The 25,067-nt window shown below is 43.7% G+C and overlaps 2 protein-coding genes, 1 long non-coding RNA gene and 1 pseudogene across 3 annotated transcripts; 2 read left to right on the plus strand and 2 right to left on the minus strand.

Moving 5' to 3' along the window:
- The first annotated feature begins 3,245 nt into the window (after window positions 1-3,245).
- On the plus strand, window positions 3,246-7,865 carry d2hgdh (D-2-hydroxyglutarate dehydrogenase). Its single transcript, XM_024143587.2, has 10 exons — window positions 3,246-3,649; window positions 4,150-4,516; window positions 4,789-4,846; window positions 4,965-5,104; window positions 5,260-5,453; window positions 5,554-5,722; window positions 5,923-6,066; window positions 6,185-6,327; window positions 6,487-6,652; window positions 6,785-7,865. Exons 2-10 carry the CDS (start codon window positions 4,171-4,173, stop codon window positions 7,045-7,047), a joined length of 1,623 nt encoding a protein of 540 aa, XP_023999355.1. The 5' UTR covers window positions 3,246-3,649; window positions 4,150-4,170; the 3' UTR covers window positions 7,048-7,865.
- Window positions 7,866-10,518: 2,653 nt separating this feature from the next.
- Window positions 10,519-15,103, minus strand: LOC112076965 (activin receptor type-1-like). Its single transcript, XM_070441518.1, is given in 8 exon segments — window positions 10,519-11,776; window positions 11,964-12,094; window positions 12,237-12,434; window positions 12,641-12,916; window positions 13,875-13,989; window positions 13,991-14,022; window positions 14,345-14,443; window positions 14,854-15,103. Coding segments are annotated over 8 exon segments (1,233 nt in total). The 3' UTR covers window positions 10,519-11,644.
- A 114-nt stretch (window positions 15,104-15,217) lies between these two features.
- LOC112076964 (uncharacterized) lies at window positions 15,218-19,310 on the minus strand. The gene is made up of 3 exons (XR_002895300.2): window positions 19,166-19,310; window positions 15,812-15,882; window positions 15,218-15,266 (listed from the first exon to the last, which is right to left on the minus strand). It is a non-coding gene; the product is annotated as an uncharacterized lncRNA (long non-coding RNA).
- Window positions 19,311-20,395: 1,085 nt separating this feature from the next.
- Window positions 20,396-24,784, plus strand: LOC112076967 (complement C1q-like protein 2; annotated as a pseudogene).
- Window positions 24,785-25,067: the final 283 nt, after the last annotated feature.

The following is a 25,067-nucleotide window of genomic DNA, read 5'->3' on the forward strand; positions in this document are numbered from 1 at the left end:
TACATCTAGAGTCAATGTCTTCCTGTCAGGATTATTGGATAGATATTGAACTTGAGAGTGAAGAGAGGAGCGTCAAGGAGGAGGTGAGACCGAGGGAAGGATGGAAGCGTAAGGCGGACTGTGCCCATTCCAAGAGCTCCAATGGGATGTTTTCATCAGAGAGAGCAGAGACCATCCTGGGAAGAGTGGGCTTTCTGGTCAGGAACCACATGCAGAAAATCCCGTTTTTGAAGAATACGAAACTGAATAAGAAGTTGAAAGATGATGAGAAAGAGAGAAAGGGGATGAAAAACAAGGAGCAGGAGAAAATAAAGAGGGAGAAGAAAGAGAGAAATGAAAGAGAGAAACAGCAGAAGAAAGTCATGAAGGCTGAGGAAAAGAGGGAGAAGTTAGAACAGAAAAAGAGAGAGAAGGAAAGAAAAGAGGAGGAAARGGMAGAGAAAAAGAGGTTAGARGGGCTGATGAAGATACATAATGACATGATGAAAGACAGGATTAAGAAAGAGAAGAAGTGTTCTGAGGAGCTGAAAAAGAGAGAGAAAGCTCAAGCTGAGTTCCTGAAGATGGAGAGAAAGATTCAAGAAAAGGAGGAGAAGAAGAGAGAAAAGATGAGGAAAGAGGAGAGGAAGAGACTGGAGAAGAAGAAAAAGAGCCAGCTGGAGGTGGAACTGAGAGGGTGATAGAAGAGAAGGGAAAGGATGAAAGCTTGAAGATGGATGAGCATACTGGGTAATAGAGAGAGGGAGCAGGGAGGGATACTGTATTTTTGCATGCAATGAAAAAAGGAATAAAAAAATTAAATTGAAAAGGTTTACACTCTGTTTGACTTTTGTCAAGGCATACTGTATAACACAGTATAAACACACAATGTTTACTTTTCACAAATCTGGGGAGTGTTGCACTGTTAAAATGTTGAATTCCAAATCGACCCGATGGAGCGGAGCTGTGCATAGATGAGGAGGGAGGAAAGGGAGGGGGAGTGGATGGAGGGTAGAGCGGAATATGACAGAGAGGAATATGATAGAGAGGAATATGATAGAGGGAATATGATAGAGAGGAATATGATAGAGAGGGATATGATAGAGAGGAATATGATAGAGGGGAATATGATAGAGGGAATATGATAGAGAGGAATATGATAGAGGGGAATATGATAGAGGGGAATATGATAGAGGGGAATATGATAGAGAGGAATATGATAGAGGGGAATATGATAGAGAGGAATATGATAGAGAGGAATATGATAGAGGGGAATATGATAGAGGGAATATGATAGAGAGGAATATGATAGAGAGGGATATGATAGAGAGGAATATGATAGAGGTTAATATGATGGAGAGGAATATGATAAAGGGGAATATGATAGAGGGGAATATGATAGAGGTTAATATGATAGAGAGGAATATGATGGAGAGGAATATGATAAAGGGGGATATGATAGAGGGGAATATGATGGAGAGGAATATGATATAGAATGAATGGAGGAATGTCTGATGCTCTTGAGCAAGAAAAGGTCTCTGATTGGCTTGATCAACATGGATAAGAATATTTTCAAACATGTTTTTAACAATAGGCATTGTTGGCAGGTTCTATAGTCAGCTGATATTGATTTCCTTAATTAATAATTTATTGAACTAGAATGCAAGAATTCAGCGACACAGCCAACAGCATCTACCCCCAAGCCATAAGACTCCTGAAACGCTAATCAATGGGCTACCCAGACCCCTTTTTAACTCTGCTGCTACTCTCTGTCTATTATCTATGCATAGTTACGTTAACTCTACCTACATGTACATATTACCTCAAGTATCTCGACTAACCTGTGCCCCCGCACTTTGACTCTGTACCGGTGCCCACTGTATATAACCTCGCTATTGTTATTTTTCTGCTGCTGATGAATTATTTGTTACTTTTATTTAAACATTTTTACTTAACATTTTTTTTTCTTAAAACATCTTAAAGCATTGTTGGTTAAGGTCTTGTAAGTAAGCATTTCACTGTAAGGTCTACTACACCTGTTGTATTCGGCGCATGTGACAAATAACATTTGATTTGATTTAACCTACTCTTCAATCAAGTGTTTTAGGCCTAGATAATTACACATCCARCACATCTTATTTCTCTACCAGCATGCATACCCTAAAGATCCCTCGACTGCAAGGCATACTGTATAACACAGTATAAACACTAAGCACTCCTACATCTTGAAAGTATTGGATAGGTGTACAGGGAGATATAGGTGTAATGTGGCCAACATAGCCTATCAGAGGAAATGGTAAAGCCATTACCAGTGCTTATACATGTGGGATGGTAGAGAAAATTCTAAAACAAATCTCATAATCTCTCATCCATAGTCAAATGAACTACTGTCGTCTGGGGTAATGTAGATAGCTACACGCCTGAAAATACCCATCTCCACTAATAGGGCAATAATTAAGAAATGTAAAACACCTGGAGCTGTGATGAACCTTCCTGGAAGAGGACGCAAGTGTATTTTGCCCCCACGCACAGTGAGAAGGATGGTTCAAGTGGCTACAAAAATCTCCAAGGATCACAGTTGGAGAATTGCAGAAGTTGGTTACATCTTGGGGTCATCAAGTCTCCAAAACTACAATTAGACAAGTTATTTGGAAGGGTTGCCAGAAGAAAGCCTCTGCTGTCACCAAACCACAAACGTAAGCAGCTGGAGTTGGCTAAATGTCATTGGAACTATGATTGGAACCAGTTTCTATGATCTGATGAGACTAAAATTGAGATTTTTGCCAACAAACACCAGAGGTGGGTTTGGCGTAAAAAGTGCCATGGCCATGCAGAAAGTAACCTAATCCACACTCTTTTACTTCCAAAGGCCATGGGAACCTTGTTAGGTTACATGGCATCATGGACTCCATCAAGGACCAGAAGATTTTAGGTCAAAAGGAGTAAGCTGAACATTAACATTATGGGAGGTATGCAACCCAACCTTGTCTGCCTAGGGGGACTCATTTATTACCAAATTCAGAAAATGAACTGCTGATAAAATAAAAGCTTGCCTTTGTTATGATTTGCTTTGTTATACCCAGATATCATTCATAGAACAGTGGCCATTGAAATGTTATATAATAAAACAAAATATTATTCTAACGTTTTAGGAGCGTTTTTATCAGACAAACTTTTATTGTGCTTTTACTTTATTCAAACCCGGAAATACCCTTTTTGTGTTGCACCTCCTCAGAACTGTGTTTTCAGCAAAACGGTCCTGACCTCCCACTTGTTCTTACGTACTAGGTTCCTAGCTAGCTGTCCTGGATGTAAACAATGATTGACCACAACAATCTTGACGTTGTAGTTTAATCTGCCCTTGAACTTTGTGACAGATAGCTATATTTGCGACATTATACGACATTAATAGAGACACTTGCATCCAACAACGTTCCCAGATTGGTTGGTAGCAAACGTTATACGAAGTAACGTTAGCTAGCTATAGCCACATCTTGTATTTTTCAGTGGTTGACGTATAATGTTAGTTGCTAACTAGTTAGCTAATAATAGCCCATGTCATAACAAGTCTGATCTAAAGTTGCAGTGCTGTTGCTTTCAAGGAAAACGTCGTTCATCTAATGAGAATGGTGCACATTCTAAGAAGCTAAGAAAAGCACAAACACGACAGGTACAGTATGTTTTTATTTAACCTTTAATGAACTAGGAAAGTCAGTTAAGAACAAATTCTTATTTACAATGACGGCCTACACCGGCCAAACCCGGACGACGCTGGGCCGATTGTGTGCCGCCCTATGGGACTCCCAATCACGGCCGGTTGTGATACAGCCTGGATTCGCCTGGATTCGAACCAGGGTGTCTGTAGTGACGCCTCACGCACTGAGATGCAGTGCCTAAGAAAAGCACCACTTGGGTTAACAAGGGGAAGCATGGCATTGTTGCATGGCACTAGCTTACTGTTGTGTGTGTGTGTGTGTGTGTGTGTGTGTGTGTGTGTGTGTTTAAACCATTAGATTGTGGTTAGATTTACAAAATTAGATTGTGTAGTTATATTATTGGTTTTAGTTATGCAGGAATAATTTGTCAAATTTAAATTAAAGTCAGTGCATGTAAAACATCCACATAATACACTTTGCAATATAACTAAGTATCCCTCCCCATCCACTCTAGGCATCCGCTCTCGTCCCAGCCATGGCTGGTCTCCTCCACAGAAGGTTGCGTCTGAGAACTGCTCTTAGGTGGATGAGTCCCCTCAGCACTGCCTCACCTCCAGCCGTAGTCAGAACTTTACCCCCAGGTTTCAGCAGCAGCCTGCTCCAGACACCCAGGCCTGGGTCTTGTGGCGTCTGCTGTCGGGAGCTCCATGCTGGGGAAGAGAGACCCACCCCGTCACCCACAGCTGCCCCAGAGAGGAGGCCTTTCTCCAGGGTAACTCCAGAGGACCTGGCCTTCTTCAGCAAGATAATACCAGGCAGGACCATCACTGACCCAGATATACTGGAGGCCTGTAATGTGGACTGGCTCAAGTCAGTGAGAGGTGAGAAAAAAAGAGAGGGGGAGGGAGAGAGCGAGCGAGAGAAACAAATAGTAAAAACAAATATGAAAATGTATGCACTCACTACTTTAAGTCACTGTGGATAAGAGTGTCTGCTAAATAACTAAAATGTAGGAAGATCGGTCAGAGGAGGGAGATTGTGGAGGAAAGAGCTTGCTATCTTTGTCTCCTCTGTAGGGTTGTTAGGAACTGTTTATGTACTTGTTATTGTTGTATTGAGTCGATGTGTTGATCTTCTCTCTCTGTCTGTGTAGGTTTCAGTGAGGTTCTGCTGAGGCCCCAGACTACAGAGGAAGTTTCTCAGATCCTTGGGTATTATTCTCCAGTCTTCTACTTCATGAAGCCAGGTTTCCTCTACTGTTGTAGTGTTACATGACTGGTAGGAGGCAGTGTTCCTGTGTTCTAATGTTGTGTTGTGTTTCTCCTGTAGGTACTGTAACAGTCGTAACCTGGCAGTGAGTCCTCAGGGTGGTAACACAGGGCTGGTTGGAGGCAGTGTTCCTGTCTATGATGAGATCATCCTCTCTACCGCTCTCATGAACAATGTCATCAACTTCGACTCTGTCTCCGGTCAGTATCGTCTGTAATTCTAGGGTTACTGTCAGTATTCATTGGTCAGTTACACGTCAAATTTCCTGTTCCAATTATCAAAGTTTTGCCCTAGTGTTTTACAGTCCAATCCAGTTGAGCCAGACTCACCCCTCTCTCTCTTCCTCTCCTGCTAGGTATTCTGTCGTGCCAAGCAGGTTGTGTTTTGGAGAGCCTGTCTCTTTACCTAGAGGACAGGGACTACATCATGCCTCTGGACCTGGGGGCAAAGGGAAGCTGCCATATAGGAGGCAACGTAGCCACTAACGCTGGAGGACTGAGGCTGCTACGCTACGGATCCCTACGAGGGACAGTATTAGGACTAGAGGTGGTCAGTAGGGGAGGGGGGGAGACAGGGGGCTATGCCTTTTGAAATTCAACTAACTATAAAGGACAGCACCAATACTCTGTGTGTGTGTATTTGTGTGTAGGTGCTAGCAGACGGGAGGGTCCTGGACTGCCTAGCCACCCTGAGGAAGGACAACACAGGATATGACCTCAAACAGCTGTTCATCGGGTCAGAGGGCACGCTGGGGGTCATCACCGCCGTAACCATCCTGTGTCCACGGAAACCTAAAGCCGTCAACGTGGCCTTCCTGGGTGGGTGTGACCTGATCTCATGACCCCTCATGACCTTGTAACTGGTGATCATCTGATGTCACATATGCATCCTCCTTTTGATTTATTTATGTTTACACACTTTCACGCAGTCCAATATATGACGCATGTGATGTGTTTCTTCTGTGAGATGATCGTCATGACAATTTAATGTGATGATATAATCGTGTGTGTGTGTCCAGGCTGTGAGAGTTTTGAGCAGCTGCTGCAGACCTTCCAGCGGTGTAGAGGCATGCTGGGAGAGATCCTCTCAGCCTTTGAGTTCCTGGACAGAGAGTGTATGAGACTACTGAACACACACCTGAAACTGGCTAACCCTATCACAGGTACACACACACACACAGATTTTCTAATGCTTTTGAACGTTCTAGTAATTGTTCGTTTGAGTAATTCTAACTCTGATTGGTTCAAAGCCTCCTATCTATTTCCTGCTTTGTTCCGCAGACTGTCCGTTCTACATCGTCATAGAAACGTCCGGCTCTAACCCCACCCACGATGAGGAGAAGTTGCACCAGTTTCTGGAGGAGGCCATGACATCATCCCAGGTTATCGACGGGACCGTAGCAACGGAGGAGGCCAAAATCAAGGTGACTTTCATTTTTTAATATGTTGATATCAAATAAAAGAGAATCATTAAAAAGAATGATAAAACATTGGAGGATGCAAGACATGTTGCCTCAATATGTTTTCCTGTGTGTGTGTTCCTGTGTGTGTTTTCCTGTGTGTGTGTTCCTGTGTGTGTTTAGGCTCTCTGGTCACTGCGTGAGCGGGTAACAGAGGCTTTAACTCATGATGGTTTCACATATAAATACGACATCTCACTTCCTGTGGAACGGATCTACCAGCTGGTCACAGATATGAGAGAACACCTGGGAGACAGGGCCAAGAGTGTGGTGGGATACGGACACGTTGGTAAGACTGTGTGTGTGTGTGTGTGTGTGTGTGTGTGTGTGTGTGTGTGTGTGTGTGTGTGTGGATGTGTTTGTGTGTTGTGTTGTGTGTGTGTGTGTGCCTGACTCTGTGTGTGTCCTCTCCTCCCACCAGGTGATGGTAACCTCCACCTGAACATCACCTCTCCTACCAAAGACCCCAACCTCCTGGCGTCCATCGAACCCTTTGTCTATGAGTGGACGGCCCGTTTCCAGGGCAGCATCAGCGCAGAGCACGGCCTGGGCCTGAAGAAGAGGAACTATATTTACTACAGTAAAGCCAGCCTGGCTGTCGCTCTGATGGGGAACATTAAGACCATGTTAGACCCCAAAGGCATTCTCAACCCTTATAAGACCCTGCCGGACGACCTGCAATGACCATATTGCTCCTTACCTGATTAACTTAATAACTTAAACACCTGACCTGACCTCGACTCAATTCTCATAAGACACTACCAGTTGACCTTTCACCTTTCACCCTGCACGACCATACCCGATGAAATCAATTAACCCTGACCCAAACCCCCCTCCAGACTACAGACTCAGACCACCTCCACTGCTGACTCCAGGGCCCAGATTCACAAAACCTTCTTAACAAGAAATGTCTTACTTGTTTTGCATAAGAAGTGTTTTGTGAATCTGGGCCCAGGTCTCTGGTAGGGTGTTATTGTTGTGTAAAGATACTATAAGGCTTGTCTAGGTTAGGATTCAATCTGATCGCGCTTTGTCGGCAGTGCACGTTTTAAAGGCAATGTTTACGAGTTCACAGACCACATTCATAGTATACCCTGCATATGTCTGCTCAATCGGAAATTACCTTTTAAGTGGCGCATTGTCCAAATCCGTGATCGGATTGAATCCCGGCCCTAGTGAACTACCTCTGATACTCAACTCTAACCTGCACTGATGAGGCCCCAGTAGACCTGTCTGATTAGGGGGCTAACCGTGGCCATAGTTCTCTCATTGTACAAGTGTCTGATCAACTTCTAATGTAAGTATAATCTGTATAATCTGTGTAAATTCATTGTAAATAGAGCTGATTTATATTTTTTACCTAATCAGTTTATTATTTACCATCAGAATTGAAGACAGCAGATGGTGTTCGGTAACAGTGCAGATATTGTTTTACTACATGTAAAATATATATATGTTTTTAAAATGTACAGCAACAAAATAAACTCATTGTGTGAATGAATACAGAATCTCTAAAAGCTAGATGTACGGTTGGTTATTTTTATGTAAATAATTGTGCATGCTCGTTTCCCCAAAGGGACCCATAGATGCCCAATTCCAAATTGACCCATAACCCCTACACTATAAGCAATATGGTGGTAGCGCCACCTTGCCCTCTGATGTTAAAAGCTCAGTGGAGTTCTCCTTTTTCGATCTTGTTCTGAGGGCAGAATAAATGTGATTGGTTGGATGTAGGCAGGGTTTGCAGCAACAGGTGAATGTCAAATAAAGAAAGGCTTGTTAGGTGGTAAAACATTTTATTTTATTCAACCTTTATTTAACTAGGCAAGTCAGTTAAGAACAAATTCTTATTTACATTGACGGCCTACTCCGGCCAAACCCGAACGACGCTGGACCAATTGTGCGCCGCCCTATGGGTCTCCCAATCACGGCCGGTTGTGATACAGCCTGGATTCCAACCAAAGTGTCTGTAGACGCCTCAAGCACTGAGATGCAGTGCCTTAGACCGCTGCGCCACTCGAGAGTGGTAGAGGGTGTACAAAATTAGTTTTGACACACAAGGTCACTAGTTCGAATCCCAGTGTGGTTTCAGTTCTCTAACCCAACATAATTAACCAATCACATTCCCAATCTACTGTCATTCTGACAGACTGACTGAACAGCGTTATATATCTGCAGTAAAAAGACTGATGCCTCCCCCCTAGTGGCACAATGGACTAGGTACAGGGACCAGAAGGTCACATTCTGATCTTGTTGATGCCCTGATGTTCAAATCTCAGTGTGGTTGTTTTCTAATTCCATTCATATTTCTTGCTTTAACGTAACCAATCACATTTGTTAGCTGCCCTCCGAATAAGGGCTGGATTAATTCCGTATAGTGGAAGATCCGCGTTAAAATGTAAAGGTAATTTCCGATTGAGTCGACATATGCAGCGTTTACCGCATTGTTTTACGTTTGGTAGGGAGACGATTCGGCATGCACTGATATTGGTTGAGGGACGAGCGTCGCCGAGGACTGACGCCATCTGACGTGAGACAATGGCGTTTACCGTGAATACAGTCTCCGAGAACTCAGGAACGTTGTCTTTAAATTTCAATCGAGCTAAAACATGGATCTTCCTGCGATACGGATCTAATCCAGCCCCTAGAAATACACCAATCTGCCCTTAAAACACATTTCTCTCTTGACCTCCTTGAGTAGGTAGAAGTTGCCTGATACAGGGTCTGATATGTCATCCCCGTAGTGGTTTTAAGGTTAGTATGTGGGTAGTATGGTAATCTGATTATATATCTGTGGTTAGGGGAAACTTCTACCTGGAACCTGAATTGAGCGACACCTGGTTATCTTCAGTACCAGTGTGAAAACAGATCACTTTACAGAGTCTTATCAAGGGGCTCAACTTTAAAAACCTTGGTACTAGTACAACCCTATTACAAAGACATTTTCCACAGACACTGTTCCTTACAAATTTACGGTCAGAATTCAATCCAGTTACACCTCCGACCCACAAAAGGAGCAATGTGTTTTTCAGCTAACCAGGCTACTGTGGATCGGATTTAATCCAGGCTTTTCCTGTAAAACATTCTCTCAAAAGGAACAAGTCTCTTTCCTATGCGTTGGCGATCCTGTCCACTAATCCCGATCAGGTAAGGTCCTGGCTGAGCAGAATCATTAGTTGCATGTGATTAAATTTGCCTGACACTCCGGCAGGGCCGGGTCCAGGCATAAGTGACATGAGCCATCACTAAGGGCCTCCGGGATCCCCCCCAAAACAGGAATTCAGCCGGGTCTCAACTTACTATTGAGAGTAAGAATAGTAGAATATACCAGCTGCAATTTAGAAATGTTGTGTAACAGCAGTTTTTCTCTTATGTCAGTCACTCAATTAACCATGTCAGCTAGTCTAGCCAGCTACCTAAACTTGTAGTAATCATGGCCAAATACCGACCGGGCACGCAGGGCACATGCCCACAGTCCCTGACCTCCAAGAGGGCCCTATTGATTTTGTTAGTCATTCTCACTCAGATATATTAACATGACATGTCGTTATGTGTAGAATTACAGGAAATTGGCTAAATGTGTTAATGTTTCTGTTTTCTCTCTGCCCCCAAACTTCTGAGGTCCAATGCAGCCATTTTAATGTCAATATCAAATCATTTCTGGGTAACATTTAAGGCATACTTCAGGATTTTGGCAATAAGCTCCCTTTTTTTTTTTGTCAATTAGCAGACGCTCTTATCCAGAGCGACTTACAGTAGTGAGTGAATACAATTTCATACCTTTTCTACTTCCCAATAGTCAGATGAACTCGTAGATACCATTTGTGTCTACGTGCCGTTTGAAGGAAGGTATTAACTAGCATTAGTGCAATTGCTAACTCGAGTTAGCACATGCTAGTAGATTCCTTAGACTAGTTAGCATTGGCTCACGAGACTGACTTCAAACAGGATACAGAGACATACAAATGGTATGCAGTTCATCTAACTGGTGAAAGAGAGAAAGGGCTTCATTGCTAAAATACGGAAGTATCCCTTTAAGTACCTGTGATTGTTTTCAATTAAAATGGTCAAAAATAGCTTCTTAGCAAGAGTAATTTCTAAGGCAAAACACTTTACTAACACTGTCTGGGAGTGGAAAACTAAATGTTATTGGGAGAGGTTTGGAACTCTTTTTTTATTGGTCTATTAACTCATTTACCACATGGTGACGTCACCATGGAAGGCTGAAACTTCCTCCCACCAAAACAGGCTGAAATTCCAAACAGCTACTACACTAAAAGGGCATTATCATCATGTTCACAGTATTATTCGAACCTCATACTGTGGAAATATATAGAACACAGGAAAATCACGTTAAAAAAAACACAACAAAAAAACATTCTCTCTCCGTAAAGAGGGGGGCCAATAAAATGTTTTGTTGCAAGGTGGGGACCCCACAACCAAATCTGGCTTAGGGCCTCAAAGGCCCTGCACTCTGGGTAGGGGAGTTTTTCCACTTTTGAAACCAGTCAAGGTGAAAACTCTGCCAACATGGCACAGGTGTGAAGTAAATCAAGAGCACTGGGTGGAATTCTACAAAGCATACAACACTGAATCAGTATGTGGTTCCTATATTTATAACTGTAATGCATTCACAGCTCACAATTCAAAGCATGTGGAGGCATGTCTCCTGACTTCCTCTGTAAATACACAATGTCTTACTAGCCAAAAAACTGCATTTTCATGGGTACATAAAGTGTTCTTGTAAAGTAATCAGTTTTCCCTTACCAAGAGCAACTCCCAAACTCCTAGTCATAACATTACAAATCATCATAGTCCCACCCTACACAAAGCACATTACATAAATATTTTACTATATAGTTCACAACCACAGCATTCATTTGATCCTATTGGCTCTGTTCCTGTGTAACTGAACTCAATATTGTGTGTGTGTTCGTTCATGTGTGTACCTACATTGGAATACACATCTGATTGTCTGAGTAGAGCAGCATAATATGATTGGCTGAACATTGAAACGACAAATGGGCAGAAGTGCGTGTGTGCGTGCGTGTGTGTAGAGGGTCTGAGCCCCTGACCCCTGCAGCGTGCACAGGCCTTTAAAGCAGGGTAAGGCTACGGTAACACCATCTCTCACACAGAGTGACCAGATAGTTCAGCATTCAGCCAATACGGAAAACAACATTCATGTTCAGTAGCAGCAGCTGTGTCCATCTGATCTGGCATCTCTACTCCCCTGCCTTCTTTCCATCTCTCCTCTGGCAGTCGTCCTCCTTTCCTCTCCTCACGACTTCTTTCCTTTCTCCAGGGAGCTATGGATCTTGTTCAGGGTCTTTTTGATGCGCAGGGCTGTGAGGCGAGCCGAGGGGTTCTGGTACCAACACTCCTTCATCAGTTTCACCAGGGCACACAGGGTCTAGAGAGAGAGGGTGGGAGAGAGAGAAAGAGAGGAGAGGGGGCGAGAGATGGAGAGGGTCATTGTAAGTTGATATACAAAAAGATAGGGTTTGAAACACATAAACCTGAGAACAGATGACCTTAATTTAGTGTTACCGTTAAGGTCATGGTACCAGTGTGTGTGGACATGTAGTGGTCATACTCACAGGGTCGGAGAACCAGCGGTTGGGGATGAACGGTCGTTGTTGTTCCACACACACCACCTTCCTCATGTCCTCGAAGCTGGGGTCGTTAGGCACCTGGTCATAGAACGGAGGCTTGTACTCCTCCACAATACCTGATCACAGGGGTAAGAGGACATCTAGTGTTAGGGTCAAGGGTTACAGGGGCTAGGTGAAGGAAAGTTGACGAGGAGAGGAAGCCACTTGACATCAGAGGTTCCTGAACTATGAGGTAATAAAAACATTATTAGTCCTCACCATTGCTGTAGGTTCTCCTAGCGATCTCCCACAGCACCAGACCGAAGGCCCAGATGTCCACTCTCTTATAGGCATCAAAACAGTCTGTCTGGATGGACTCATCCAACACCTCAGGAGCCATGTAGCGCTTGGTGCCCACCTTGGGGTTGTTTCCTACATCCAGCTGGTTGTCTGACTGGGAGTGGGTTACCGCCAGGCCTGTAGGGAACAGGGAAAGAGGAGAGAAACTGGTCAGTACTGGCACAAAATGGCTACTGTGTGTGACTGTGGCTGCCCTATTCATTTTTTGTTATATGGCTCTGCATCTATCAATCTCTGACATATTTCTTTCACATTGGATTTAAGTACCGACGCTAATTAGCAGCATGTAAAGACAGACACTCAGACACACACACACTACTGACCCAGATCAGCTATACAACAGCGTAGCTCCTTGGTCACCAGTATATTCTTGCTCTTCAGGTCTCGGTGAGCGATGGCCGGCTTCCCCTCGGTGCCGAAGATCTCCGTGTGCAGGTGCACCAAACCGCACGCCACCGACGTCGCCATCGCTAGGCCCTCCCCCGTCTCCACGGGAACCCTCTGGAGGTAGTCGTAGAGCGAGCCGTTGTCGTGGTAATGTGTGATAAGCCAGAGCTGAGTGCTGGAGTTCCGAGACGTCATATCTGACGCCATGAAGCCTGGAAGGAAACGGAGAGGTCAAATATCTTAACTAATAACTATTATTTTAATATTACCATCAGGGTTCTCCCCAGGAACTTTTAACAAGGTGCTGTTGTACGGCGGGAGATTTTTGAACACCTATAATGGTCTTACAGGCCATTCGGAAAGCATTCAGACCCCTTGACTTTTCCCACATTTTGTTACAGCCTTATTCTAAATTGGATTAAATTATTTTTTCCCCCTCATCAATCTACACACAATACCCAATAATGACAAAGCGAAAACAGACATTTTTGCAAATGTATTAATAAGAGAATTGTATACATACATATTCAGACCCTTTGCTATGAGACTTGAAATTGAACTCAGGTGCATCCTGTTTCCATTGATCGTCCTTTAGATGTTTCTGCAACATGGAGTCCACCTGTGGTAAATTCAACTGATTGGACATGATTTGCAAAGGCACACAACTGTCTATATAAGGTCCCACAGTTGATAGTGCATGTCAGAGCAAACACCAAACCATGAGGTCGAAGGAATTGTCTGTAGAGCTCCGAGACAGGATTGTGTCGAGGCACAGATCTGGGGTACCAAAAAACCTGAAAATAGCTGTGCAGCGACACTCCCTATCCCTTTTTTTTGTGAAAACATTTCTACAAACCTGTTTTTGCTTTGTCATTATGGGGTATTGTGTGTAGATTGAGGGGGGAAAAAATGACTTAATCCATTTTAGAATAAGGCTGTAAAGTAACAACGTGGAAAAGATCAAGGGGTCTGAATACTTTCCGAAGGCACTGTACATGATAACACCACCCCTCTTACATTATTTGGGGAGAACCCTGACCATTATTATTAAATATTATTTGAATATTACCATTTCATATCTTAACATTGTTCAATATGCTGTTGTGTGCTTGTGTCCAATATAGCGTGTGGGAGCTGGATGTGCTTAGAGAGAGATGGACGCCTACTCACCCAGTATGTTCTCGTGTCTCAGTAGCACTGTGTTGTAGATCTCAGTCTCTCTGAACCATGACCTCTCGTCTCGGGAGGAGAAGATTTTCACAGCCACGTTCTCCCCTTGCCACTGGACCCCTCCAGACCTCTCCATAACGCCCCTTCCCTAAAGACATGGGGAGAGAGACCTCATTCGTTACAAAACCCATGTTTACATTTCTGTTATATGTGTTTGTCTGTGTGTATGTGTTGTGATTCTATGTACCTACACACGCCATCAGGTTGATCTAATTATTGCGTTTCTACGTACCTACACACGCCATCGGGTTGATCTAATTATTGCGTTTCTACGTACCTACACAAGCCATCAGGTTGATCTAATTATTGCGTTCTACGTACCTACACACGCCATCAGGTTGATCTAATTATTGCGTTTCTACGTACCTACACACGCCATCAGGTTGATCTATTATTGCGTTCTACTGTACCTACACACGCCATCAGGCTGATCTGTCTGGCCACAGTTCTCTGGACCAGGAAAGGCAGGCCTGAACCACGCTGACGTACAGGAGTTGGTCCAACAGCTCCTAGAGAGAGAAGTGGGGAGAGACAGAGGTCATCAGGGTTCTCTATAAAAACATGATGCAACAAACTCATACAAGATTTTCTTCTTACAGCAGAGTGCTGTCCCCAACATTTAGAGGTGATGAGTCGTCAGTCGCATCCTGTTGGGTCAAACTCCTGTAGTCGCTGTAGCCTCCTGTGCAGCCTCCTGCAGCCCAACACAAATAGGACTGACAGGAGGGTTAGGATCACTACTGGACCCAATACAAACAGGGCCAGATCTCCACACGATACCTCACAGGCTTCTTTTGGAGCTGGAGGGAGAAAGGCAGAAGAGAGAGAAAATGTTACTCACCTAAACTGGACCCAGCATGCCATGAAACAAGCCAAATTCTTTGCTTTTCTTAAAAGTAGTTTAAGGTGCAGTTCCCACCGGTAGCGAGGAGGGCAGTAGTGAGCTGCGGGTGGCGTTGCGGTTGCACATGAAGCTGGAGCAGCAGAGCAGGGCATGGCTGAGGGAGGAGGCCGTGGAACAGATCAAACGGGTCTTCTCTGATCCCTGCAGGCAGCCTCTTGTTACTACGCCCATGGCTACTGACCGCCACCGACGAGTAGCACTGAGAGCCCTCGCACTGGGGGAGTTCAGGCAGCCGCTGCCTCACACACACACAGCAACTGGCCATCTTAATTAGAGAGAGAGAAAAGGGAGAGAGTGTAAACACATGGCAAGCAAATGTCCATATGAGAGGAGAGCGCGTAGATATACTTCAGTCTACCTTCCGGCCAAGTTTGCCAGGCTGTAGCAGCAGGAACAGAAAGACACAACGACCCATTTGGTTCACTGCACTGTAGGGGAGAGGGAGACGGTCAGCTCTCAGAACTGGTCACAGTCTTTTTATTTCCTCTCTTTAAGGGACACAATGTCTTTTGTCTCAATTGATCGATCCTCTGCAGCGTGTGTGAGTGAATTAAACTGGGCTGCAACTCGAAATGTTGACAGGGAAAAATACATAGCCACACTATGTTGTTGTCTTAGGGATCTTTTTATGTTGTGTTGTAGTGTCTCTCGTCGTGATGTGTGGTTGGGCCTATATTTTTATTCCCAGCCCCCGTCGCCGCAGGAGGCCTTTTGTCTTTTGGTAGGCCATCATTGTAAATAACAATTTGTTCTTAACGGACTTGCCTACTTAAATAAAGGTTAAATAAAACATTTTAAAATAAACAAATAGCAGAATATAAGATCCACATTAGACCAATCTGGATTGGTCAATTTAATTTCTATTTAGAGAGGAATTGAAACTGAATTGCTATTCACTCTCTGAATAGACTGAATTGCATTGGAACTGACCCAAGCCCTGGTCAGATATGGGCTTACTACTAGCAGGTCTTACTTGTAGTGGTCCAGTTGGGATGCTCTGCTGTGCCTTAGTGCTCAGACATAGCCAGTCTGGCCTCTACAAATCTCCGGAAGGGACAGGAGAGAAGCGCAAACAGTAACGTTAGCAACATTCAGTTAGACACATTCTCATATCAGGTAGCCATCATACATGTATTACTGCTTATTTTATAGCCGGGTTTCTCAACTGCACAATGTACAACACATTAATGATGTGATGTACATCAGTCTAGGAAGTACAAAACCAACACTGTGGTAAAGTTACTGGTTTGACTCTTTCAGTCACCATAAAACACGCATAGCTAGTTAGACAACGTTAGCTACCTAGCGAAAATGTTCTAGATATCTAGTTGGCTAGACATGATTTGTGTCATGCCCTGGAAGGTTTAGTGGAAGCTAACTGGCTAGCAGCCAGTCTCCACACATCTGTTCTCCTCGGCCATCTAGCTAGCTACTGTTCGCTAACGCAGGCAGACAACTTGGCTAGCTAGTTATACTATGGCATTGTTGAACACTCCTGATTGGCTTGAAGAGCATTCTAGAGCATGCATTATGTAAGGGATAATCAACGAGTTCTGTGGAAAATAATGAACGACGTGGGAGGTGTGTTCCACGACGCGCTAGAGGAGTGAACTAACCTTCCACAGAGTTGCATTATTTTTTAGAGAACGCATAGAGCCCCGAGTTCATTATCCCTTTCATACCATGGCTATAATTTAACACATTTGCTGCTATGAATGTGTTTAACATCTAGTAGCTAGCTAGTTTACTAGTTTACTAGCTAGCTACAGTAGTTGACTTGGTAACCAAACAGACTTACTAGTTTAGCTAACCAAACCATCTGTCCCAGCTTGCTATTATGAAAATCTAATTCAGCAACGACAATAATGTTTTCAATTAAGCTTTTGCTTTCAAAAGCAGCTCGAACATCTAAGAATGAACTTAGCCATCGAATTCTACTGTGCTGATATACTGTGCGTTATTTAAAGCAATAAGGCTCGAGGGGGTGTGGTATATGTCCAATATACCACGGCCAAGGGCAGTTCTTATCACGACGCAACGCAGTGTCTGGATACAGGCCTTAGCCTCTGTATATTAATTATATACCACAAACCCCCAAGGTGCCTTATTGCTATTATAAACTGGTCAACGTAATTAGAGCAGTAAAAATTATTTGTCATACCCGTGGTATACAGTCTGATATACCACGGCTGTCAGCCAATCAGTGTTCAGGGCTCAAACCACCCAGTTTATAAAGGGCATTATAACCTGGGTGGTCAAGCCCTGAATGCTGATTGGCTGACAGCCGTGGTATATCAGACCATGTACCACGGGTATGACAAAACATTTATTTTTACTGCTCTAATTATGTTGTTAACCAGTTTATAATAGCAGTAAGGCACCACGGAGGTTTATGGTATTTGGACAATATACCACGGCTAAGAACAGCCCTTAGCAGTGGTATATTGGCCATATACCACACCCCCTCAAGCCTTATTGCTTAATTATACCATGGCATTGTTGAATACTCTTGAAGGGCATTCTAGAGCGTGCATTATTTCAACTGGATGTTTTAACACATTTCTAGCAGCAAACGTGTTAAATTATAACCATGGTATAAGAGGGATAATCAACTCGATAATCAACTTCCCTTTTTCCAAAATTTGTTCTGTTACAGACTTATTCTAAAATGTATTTTTAAAAAGATATCCAATCTACTCACAATACCCCATAATGACAATGCGAACAGGTTTAGAATTTTTTGCAAATGTATTAAAAATAAAAAACAGTAATACCTTTTTTACATAAGTATTCAGACCCTTTGCTATGATACTTGAAATTGAGCTCAGGTGCATCCTGTTTTTATTGATCATCCTTGAGATGTTTCTACAACTTGATTGGAGTCCACCTGTGTTCAATTCAATTGATTGGACATGATTTGGAAAGACACACACCTGTCTATATAAGGTCCCCAAGCTGACAGTGGATGTCAGAGCAAAAACCAAGCCATGTGAACGAAGGAATTGTCCGTAGAGCTCCGAGACAGGATCGTGTCGAGGCACAGATCTGGGGAAGGGTACAAAAAAATCTCTGCAACATTGAAGGTCCCGAAGAACACAGTGGCCTCCATCATTCTTAAATGGAAGAAGTTTGGAACCACCAAGACTCTTCCTAGAGCTGGCCGCCCAGCCAAGCTGAGGAATCGGGGGAGAAGGGTCGGGGAGATGACCAAGAACCCGATGGTGACTCTGACATAGCTCTAGAGTTCCTCTGTGGAGATGGGAGAACCTTCCAGAAGGACAACCATCTCTGCAGCACTCCCCCAATCAGGCCTTTATACTACAGTAGCCAGATGGAAGCCACTCCTCAGTAAAAGGCACATGACAGCCCACTTTGAGTTTGTCAAAAGGCACCTAAAGGACTCTCAGACCATGGGAAACAAGATTCTCTGGTCTGATGAAACCAAACTCGAACTCTTTGGCCTGAATGCGAAGCGTCACATCTGGAGGAAATCTGGCACCATCCCTACAGTGAAGCTTGGTGGTGGCAGCATCATGCTGTGGGGATGTTGTTCAGCAGATCGAGGGAAAGATGAACGTAGAAGAGTACAGAGAGATACTTAATGAAAACCTGCTTCAGAGTGCTCAGGACCTCAGACTAGGGCAAAGGTTCACCTTCCAACAGCACAACGACCCTAAGTACACAACCAAGACAACGCAGGAGTGGCTTCCGGACAAGTCTCTGAATATCCTTGAGTGGCACGGAATTGAACCCGATCGAACATCCCTGGAGAGACCTGAAAATATCTGTGAGGCGACCCTCACCATCCAACCTGACAGAGCTTGAGAGGATCGGCAGAGAAGAATGGTAGAAATTCCCCAAATACAGGTGTGCCAAGCTTGTAGAGTCATGGTGCTTCAACAAAGTACTGAGTAAAGGGTCTGAATACCTATGTAAATGTGATATTTCAGTTTTTTATTCTCTATACATTTGCAAAAATCTAAAATCCAGTTTTTCCTTTGGTTTTGTCATTATGGGGTATTGTGTGGAGAATTGGGGGGTACAATTTAATCAATTTTAGAATAAGGCTGTAACGTAAAAAGATGTGGAAAAAGTCAAGGGGTCTACACTTTCCGAATGCACTGTATTATTGTATCAACACGTCTAGTTAGCGAACGTTTACTTGCTGTTTTATTAGTTTACAATTCACTAAGCTATTGGCAATTTCGCTACGCTAACGTTGAACCATCTTAACGTTAACGTTACTTGTTCTAGCTCAGCTTCGTTAGCATGCCCTTAGCTGGCTAGTAGCAGCTAGCTCCCCAAAAGCTTGCGAAATGGTGCTTACCTGGCCTTAATTAACTGATTTGGGTAGGGCTAATCCAAATTAGCGTGCTAGTTAGTTCAGTTGCTTTTACTGTAAAAAGGCTGAACGAATCGACCACCACCCACAGGCTTCTTGTTGGGTCGTGCAGTTCTAGCGCAACAACATAGCGTCACAACAACGTTACCATTATAATGCATTGTGGGTACCCCAGTCCTCAGACCATTTTGGGGTTCTCCCCAGTACAAAGTTATTTTTGTTTAGGTGTTTTTGTACACACATCTCATGTAATTCATTGAAGCATTTACAACGAGTCTGTCTGATGTAGCTCAACTCTGCAGGGGGCAGACAGCCAGGTAGCTAGACAGGTGAAAGCAAGTTCAATTATGTAATATATTTTTTACTCATTGCCTTGAACTCAATCTTCATCAGCTTTCCTGGTCCCTTGACCCCCTCCACCCCCTTCTCTGTTTACAGAATGCAGATATGAAACACTCTGGATAGGTGGAGAAGCAGTAGGGCTTAACCTTCCGTTTGCCTAGAATGGTCGGTGGACCTTCGCCATAATGCTTAGATCCAACCTACTTGTATGAGATCTGACAATGGTCAATGACACCTATCATAAACACTGGGATGAAGTTCCCCTGGGTACAGATCTAGGATCAGCATCCCCTCCCCGATCATATCCATAATCATTAGTTGGAATAATGTAAAACTGACCCAAGAACATCTTATAAGGGCAACTTCACCCTACTCCCATATCACAAGTCTAGGGTTGTTAACCTCTGTCCAACGGCTAAACTCCAAACCTGACCTCAGCTCATATAGCCTACTACTGCAATGCACTACCCTCCCTCCCCAAAATATGCACCCATTCAATCCCTGTCTGCTCTACACTACAGCTGCAGCAATTGTTCTAGAAGTGCTCTGATAGATTCTGATTATATTACAAGTGTGTGTCTTTTACCACATAGTACTGTACCTGTTCACAAACAAACTGTACTGAGACATGAGATCACTGCAGTTGCAGACTTCTCACAGTCTTACGCAACATCGATTGAACTGCTATGTGTTGAAACTTCTGATAAAATGTTTTTTTTTATATATCGTAACGTCCTTATGGCTTTAGTATTTTTCCACTGAGTATGACGTGTCTCTTGTACACGTACTGCTTAACTGAGATGTGTGTGTGTGTATATAAGTCGGGGGTCTGAGCCTCAAAGTGCATCATATCTGAACAGGTATCGTTTCAGAATGAGGGGTACTGTTGCTCTGCTGGTACTGTCTGTCTGGGGCCTGGGCTCAGGAGGAGCGTGGAGGGGTCAGAGAGTGACATCACTCAACAGGGACACAGTGCAGTGAGAGAGAGCAGGAGAGTGAGGTTCAGATGGAGAGATGACCAACGAACAGACGACCTCACCTGACATCTGGACTGAGATGAAGGAGCTGAGAGACATGGTGCACAACCTGGGAACCATCGTGGTGGAGCAGAGAGAGAAGCTGAGGAACATGGAGGTCAGAGTGACAACCAGTGAGGCTGAGGCAAAGGAGCAGAGAAACACAGTCACCGATCTTAGGGTGGAGCTGATGCTCACCAAGAATAAAGTGGAGAAAGATAATGCAGGTCATTTAAGCTTATTATTTATTGCTTTTACAGTCAAGAGTCAACTAAAGTTACATTTGATTGTCAGCAAGAGTGGAAATAATGAACATTTAACATTCTGGATGGACGTTTCTTTCAGTTTAGTTTGTAAGGCACTTACGTACTTAGGCCTTATTACGCCAAGAGGCACATAAGGCCTCAACAATGTCCCACCATATTTCCTGTCCTGTGATTTTTTTTCAGGCACCTCTTTCCACAATCAGAAGCAAGGTCAACATTAACTGTTTTTCATATTTCCTCTATCATTACAGACCTGACAGCTGGATTGAGTGGCAGTAAGAGCCAGGTGGAGGAGCTGCAGACAAAGAATGCAGGGCATTCTCTATATTGCTTAAATGAATGATCATGATTATTTCTCACCTGTTTTACATAAACTTGAATAGCTTATGTTTCCATAGTTCAGCAGCTTGGGCTAAATGTATCAGCCATTGGGGACAGAGTGACAGCCAGTGAGGCTGAGAATGCAGGTAATAAGTAAGAGTGATTTACTGGTTGTTAAAAAGGGATAGTTCACCTAAATGACAGAAATACTTGAATATTTCATTACCTTGTAATAATTCTATGGAATATGTGGTATCTTGCAGGTATGTTTACATAATGTATGTTATGAGTGCTACTGTACTTAAGCTTACTGTTCATAGGAAGTGCATTATACATAAGAGTAGTCCTGACTTTTTAATGATTGTTCAGCCCTGGAGACCAGACTGAGTACTAGTGAGAGCCAGGCGGAGGAGCTGAAGAGAGCAACTGCAGGTAAAACAGATGATCGCCTTGACATCCGTGTCAAACATACACACGTCTGGCAAAACATTAGCTTGTCACTCTGAGAGCCACAGTTGAGTCTTCGATCTTAGGAGGGTGATGTCACAGTTCAGTTTAAACTCTACAACACGCACACAATTGAAAATGTAACAGTTGATTCGCCTGCTCTGTTCAGTTTTGAATCCATCCAAACACCACAGCTTCTCTACTCTCTCCCAGTTTGGCTGTATTCAGCTCCCCCCTACTCCCAGATAGAACTCTTCTACTGTGGCAGATGTGAACTATCATGTGGTGACATCACTCTCCCTGAGATCTCACTCAAAGCTCTTGCTCCAACATTTAGCATTGTGCTGTTTCACTCTGCAACACTGATTAATACATAGACACTTGTTTAAAAAACATATTTAACCTTTATTTAACCAGGTAGGCTAGTTGAGAACAAGTTCTCATTTGCAACTGCGACCTAGCCAAGATAAAGCAAAGAAGTTCGACACATACAACAACACAGAGTTACACATGGAATAAACAAACATACAATCAATAATAAAGCAGAAAAATCTATATACAGCATGTGCAAATGAGGTAGGATAAGAGAGGTAAGGCAATAAGTAGGCCATGGTGGCGAAGTAATTACAATATAGCAATTAAACACTGGAATGGTAGGATGTGCAGAAGATGAATGTGCAAGTAGAGATACTGGGATGCAAAGGAGCAAAATAAATAAATACAGTATGGGGATGAGGTAGATTGGATGGGCTATTTACAGATGAGCTATGTACAGGTGCAGTGATCTGTGAGCTGCTCTGACAGCTGGTGCTTAAAGCTAGTGAGGGAGGTAAGAGTCTCCAGCTTCAGAGATTTTTGCAGTTCGTTCCAGTCATTGGCAGCAGAGAACTGGAAGGAGAGGCGGCCAAGGAAGAATTTGCTTTGGTGGTGACCAGTGAGATATACCTGCTGGAGTGCGTGCTACGGGTGGGTGCTGCTATGGTGACCGGTGAGCTGAGATAAGGCGGGACTTTACCTAGCAGAGACTTGTAGATGACCTGGAACCAGTGGGTTTGGCGACGAGTATGAAGCGAGGGCCAGCCAACGAGAACATACAGGTCGCAGTGGTGGGTAGTATATGGGGCTTTGGTGACAAAATGGATGGCACTGTGATAGACTGCATCCAGTTTGTTGAGTAGAGTGTTGGAGGCTATTTTGTAAATGACATCGCCGAAGTCGAGGATCGGTAGGATGGTCAGTTTTACGAGGGTATGTTTGGCAGCATGAGTGAAGGATACTTTGTTGTGAAATAGGAAGCCGATTCTAGATTTAATTTTGGATTGGAGATGCTTAATATGAGTCTGGAAGGAGAGTTTACAGTCTAACCAGACACCTAGGTATTTGTAGTTGTCCACATATTCTAAGTCAGAACCGTCCAGAGTAGTGATGCTGGACGGGCGGGCAGGTGCGGGCAGCGATCGGTTGAAGAGCATGCATTTAGTTTTACTTGCATTTAAGAGCAGTTGGAGGCCACGGAAGGATAGTTGTATGGCATTGAAGCTCATCTGGAGGTTAGTTAGCACAGTGTCCAAAGAAGGGCCAGATGTATACAGAATGGTGTCGTCTGCGTAGAGGTGGATCAAAGAATCACCAGCAGCGAGAGCGACATCATTGATGTATACAGAGAAGAGAGTCAGCCCGAGAATTGAACCCTGTGGCACCCCCATAGAGACTGCCAGAGGTCCGGACAACAGGCCCTCCGATTTGACATACTGAACTCTATCGGAGAAGTAGTTGGTGAACCAAGCGAGGCAATCATTTGAGAAACCAAGGCTGTTGAGTCTGCCAATAAGAATGTTGTGATTGACAGAGTTGAAAGCCTTAGCCAGGTCGATGAATACGGCTGCACAGTAATGTCTTATCGATGGCGTTTATGATATCGTTTAGGACCTTGAGCGTGGCTAAGGTGCACCCATGACCAGCCCTGGAACCAGATTGCATAGCGGAGAAGGTACGGTGAGATTCTAAATGGTCGGTGATCTGTTTGATAACTTGGCTTTCAAAGACCTTAGAAGGGCAGGGTAGGATAGAAATAGGTCTGTAGCAGTTTGGGTCTAGAGTGTCACCCCCTTTGAAGAGGGGGATGATCAGCTTTCCAATCTATGGGAATCTCAGACGATACGAAAGAGAGGTTTAACAGGCTAGTAATAGGGGTTGCAACAATTTCGGCAGATAATTTTAGAAAGAGAGGGTCCAGATTGTCTAGCCCAGCTGATTTGTCGGGGTCCAGATTTTGCAGCTCTTTCAGAACATCAGCTGTCTGGATTTGGGTTATTAACAACGTTTAATCTTTTGCCAGAGGGTGTAATGCAGTTTTCACTGTGGACTTGAGAATACTAGAAGTACAGTCTGTCATCCAATCTGTATGTTATCTTTCCTGTGTTCGCAGACAGGCCAAAGGTGGCCTTCTCTGCTGGTTTGACTGATTCAGGAACTGTTGGACCCTTTGTTCCTGAAACCACACTGGTATACACCAAAATCTTCTCAAACATTGGCAAGGCCTACAACCCAGCTACTTTCACTGATTTTAAACCAACCCTTTGTCTCTTTTTGAATGCTCCTTGCAAATGTGATATGTATTTGTCATTCTTTAGTCATGCTTTAGTCATCCTTTCAAATCCTTTAGTCACTCTTTAGTCATCCTTTCAAATCCTCCTTCATAAGCCTGGGCTTCTGAGGCTAGTTGCTCTTATGGCCATTAGGCTAGGAGGTTAAGTAGTCTGCACTTACTGTAGCTACAAAGTTATAACTTTTCTTGGTTAGCTATCAGGTGTCAATGGCATTCTGTTGATTTGTGTGATTTTTGTTGCCAAAAGAGAACATGAGAAATGGAAAGCGTTGATTCCTCTTTACTCTCCTCTGATACAGGTGTCTTCACAGCACCAGTGAGAGGACTCTACTACATCAGCTTCACTGCCATGAGTGTCCAGACCTCGTTTTACATGTATAAGAATGGACAGAAAATCATGTATAGTCAGGGATATAATGCTGGCGGTTATGAGACACTGTCTAATGGAGTCAGTATAGCGCTAGAGGAGGGAGATGTGGTGTACATGCGCATCCTTGCAACAGGCTCTATGATAACTCAAATAATCCCATCTCCAGTGGCTTCCTGCTCTTCACTGTGTGAGAACATAATGAACGCTGTAATGGTCTCTAGTAAAGAGTCTGTATGTCAGGGCCTCTTGGAGCCAAAATGACTCCCGTATTAATAAATGTATCAATAAAAGCAGGATTTTGTATTATATTTGTTTTACAGTCTGTATGACATCCTGATGAATGTGTCAATTAGTTCAACATGACAGTAGCTCAGTGTTTCTGGTTGGTGGGAAGAAGGGGAGAAGAAGGTTTGGGATGTATGATTAGGTTACATTATATAGTCATGGCATAGTCTGTCCACAACAAGGCCCAAATGTACCTATCGTAAGCACCAAGTAAAACACAAACTCAAAGTCT

Source organism: Salvelinus sp. IW2-2015, unplaced genomic scaffold (genome assembly GCF_002910315.2).
Source record: "Salvelinus sp. IW2-2015 unplaced genomic scaffold, ASM291031v2 Un_scaffold4164, whole genome shotgun sequence".
In the NCBI taxonomy this organism is placed as follows: domain Eukaryota; kingdom Metazoa; phylum Chordata; class Actinopteri; order Salmoniformes; family Salmonidae; genus Salvelinus; species Salvelinus sp. IW2-2015.

What these genes read in the sequence shown, in the direction of transcription:
- d2hgdh (XM_024143587.2), top strand. Translation starts at nt 4,171, where the DNA reads ATGGCTGGTCTCCTCCACAGAAGGTTGCGTCTGAGAACTGCTCTTAGG. An exon ending in CAGTATTAGGACTAGAGGTG is followed by an intron (nt 5,454 to 5,553) that starts GTCAGTAGGGGA and finishes ATTTGTGTGTAG; the next exon opens with GTGCTAGCAGACGGGAGGGT. An exon ending in CGTCAACGTGGCCTTCCTGG is followed by an intron (nt 5,723 to 5,922) that starts GTGGGTGTGACC and finishes GTGTGTGTCCAG; the next exon opens with GCTGTGAGAGTTTTGAGCAG.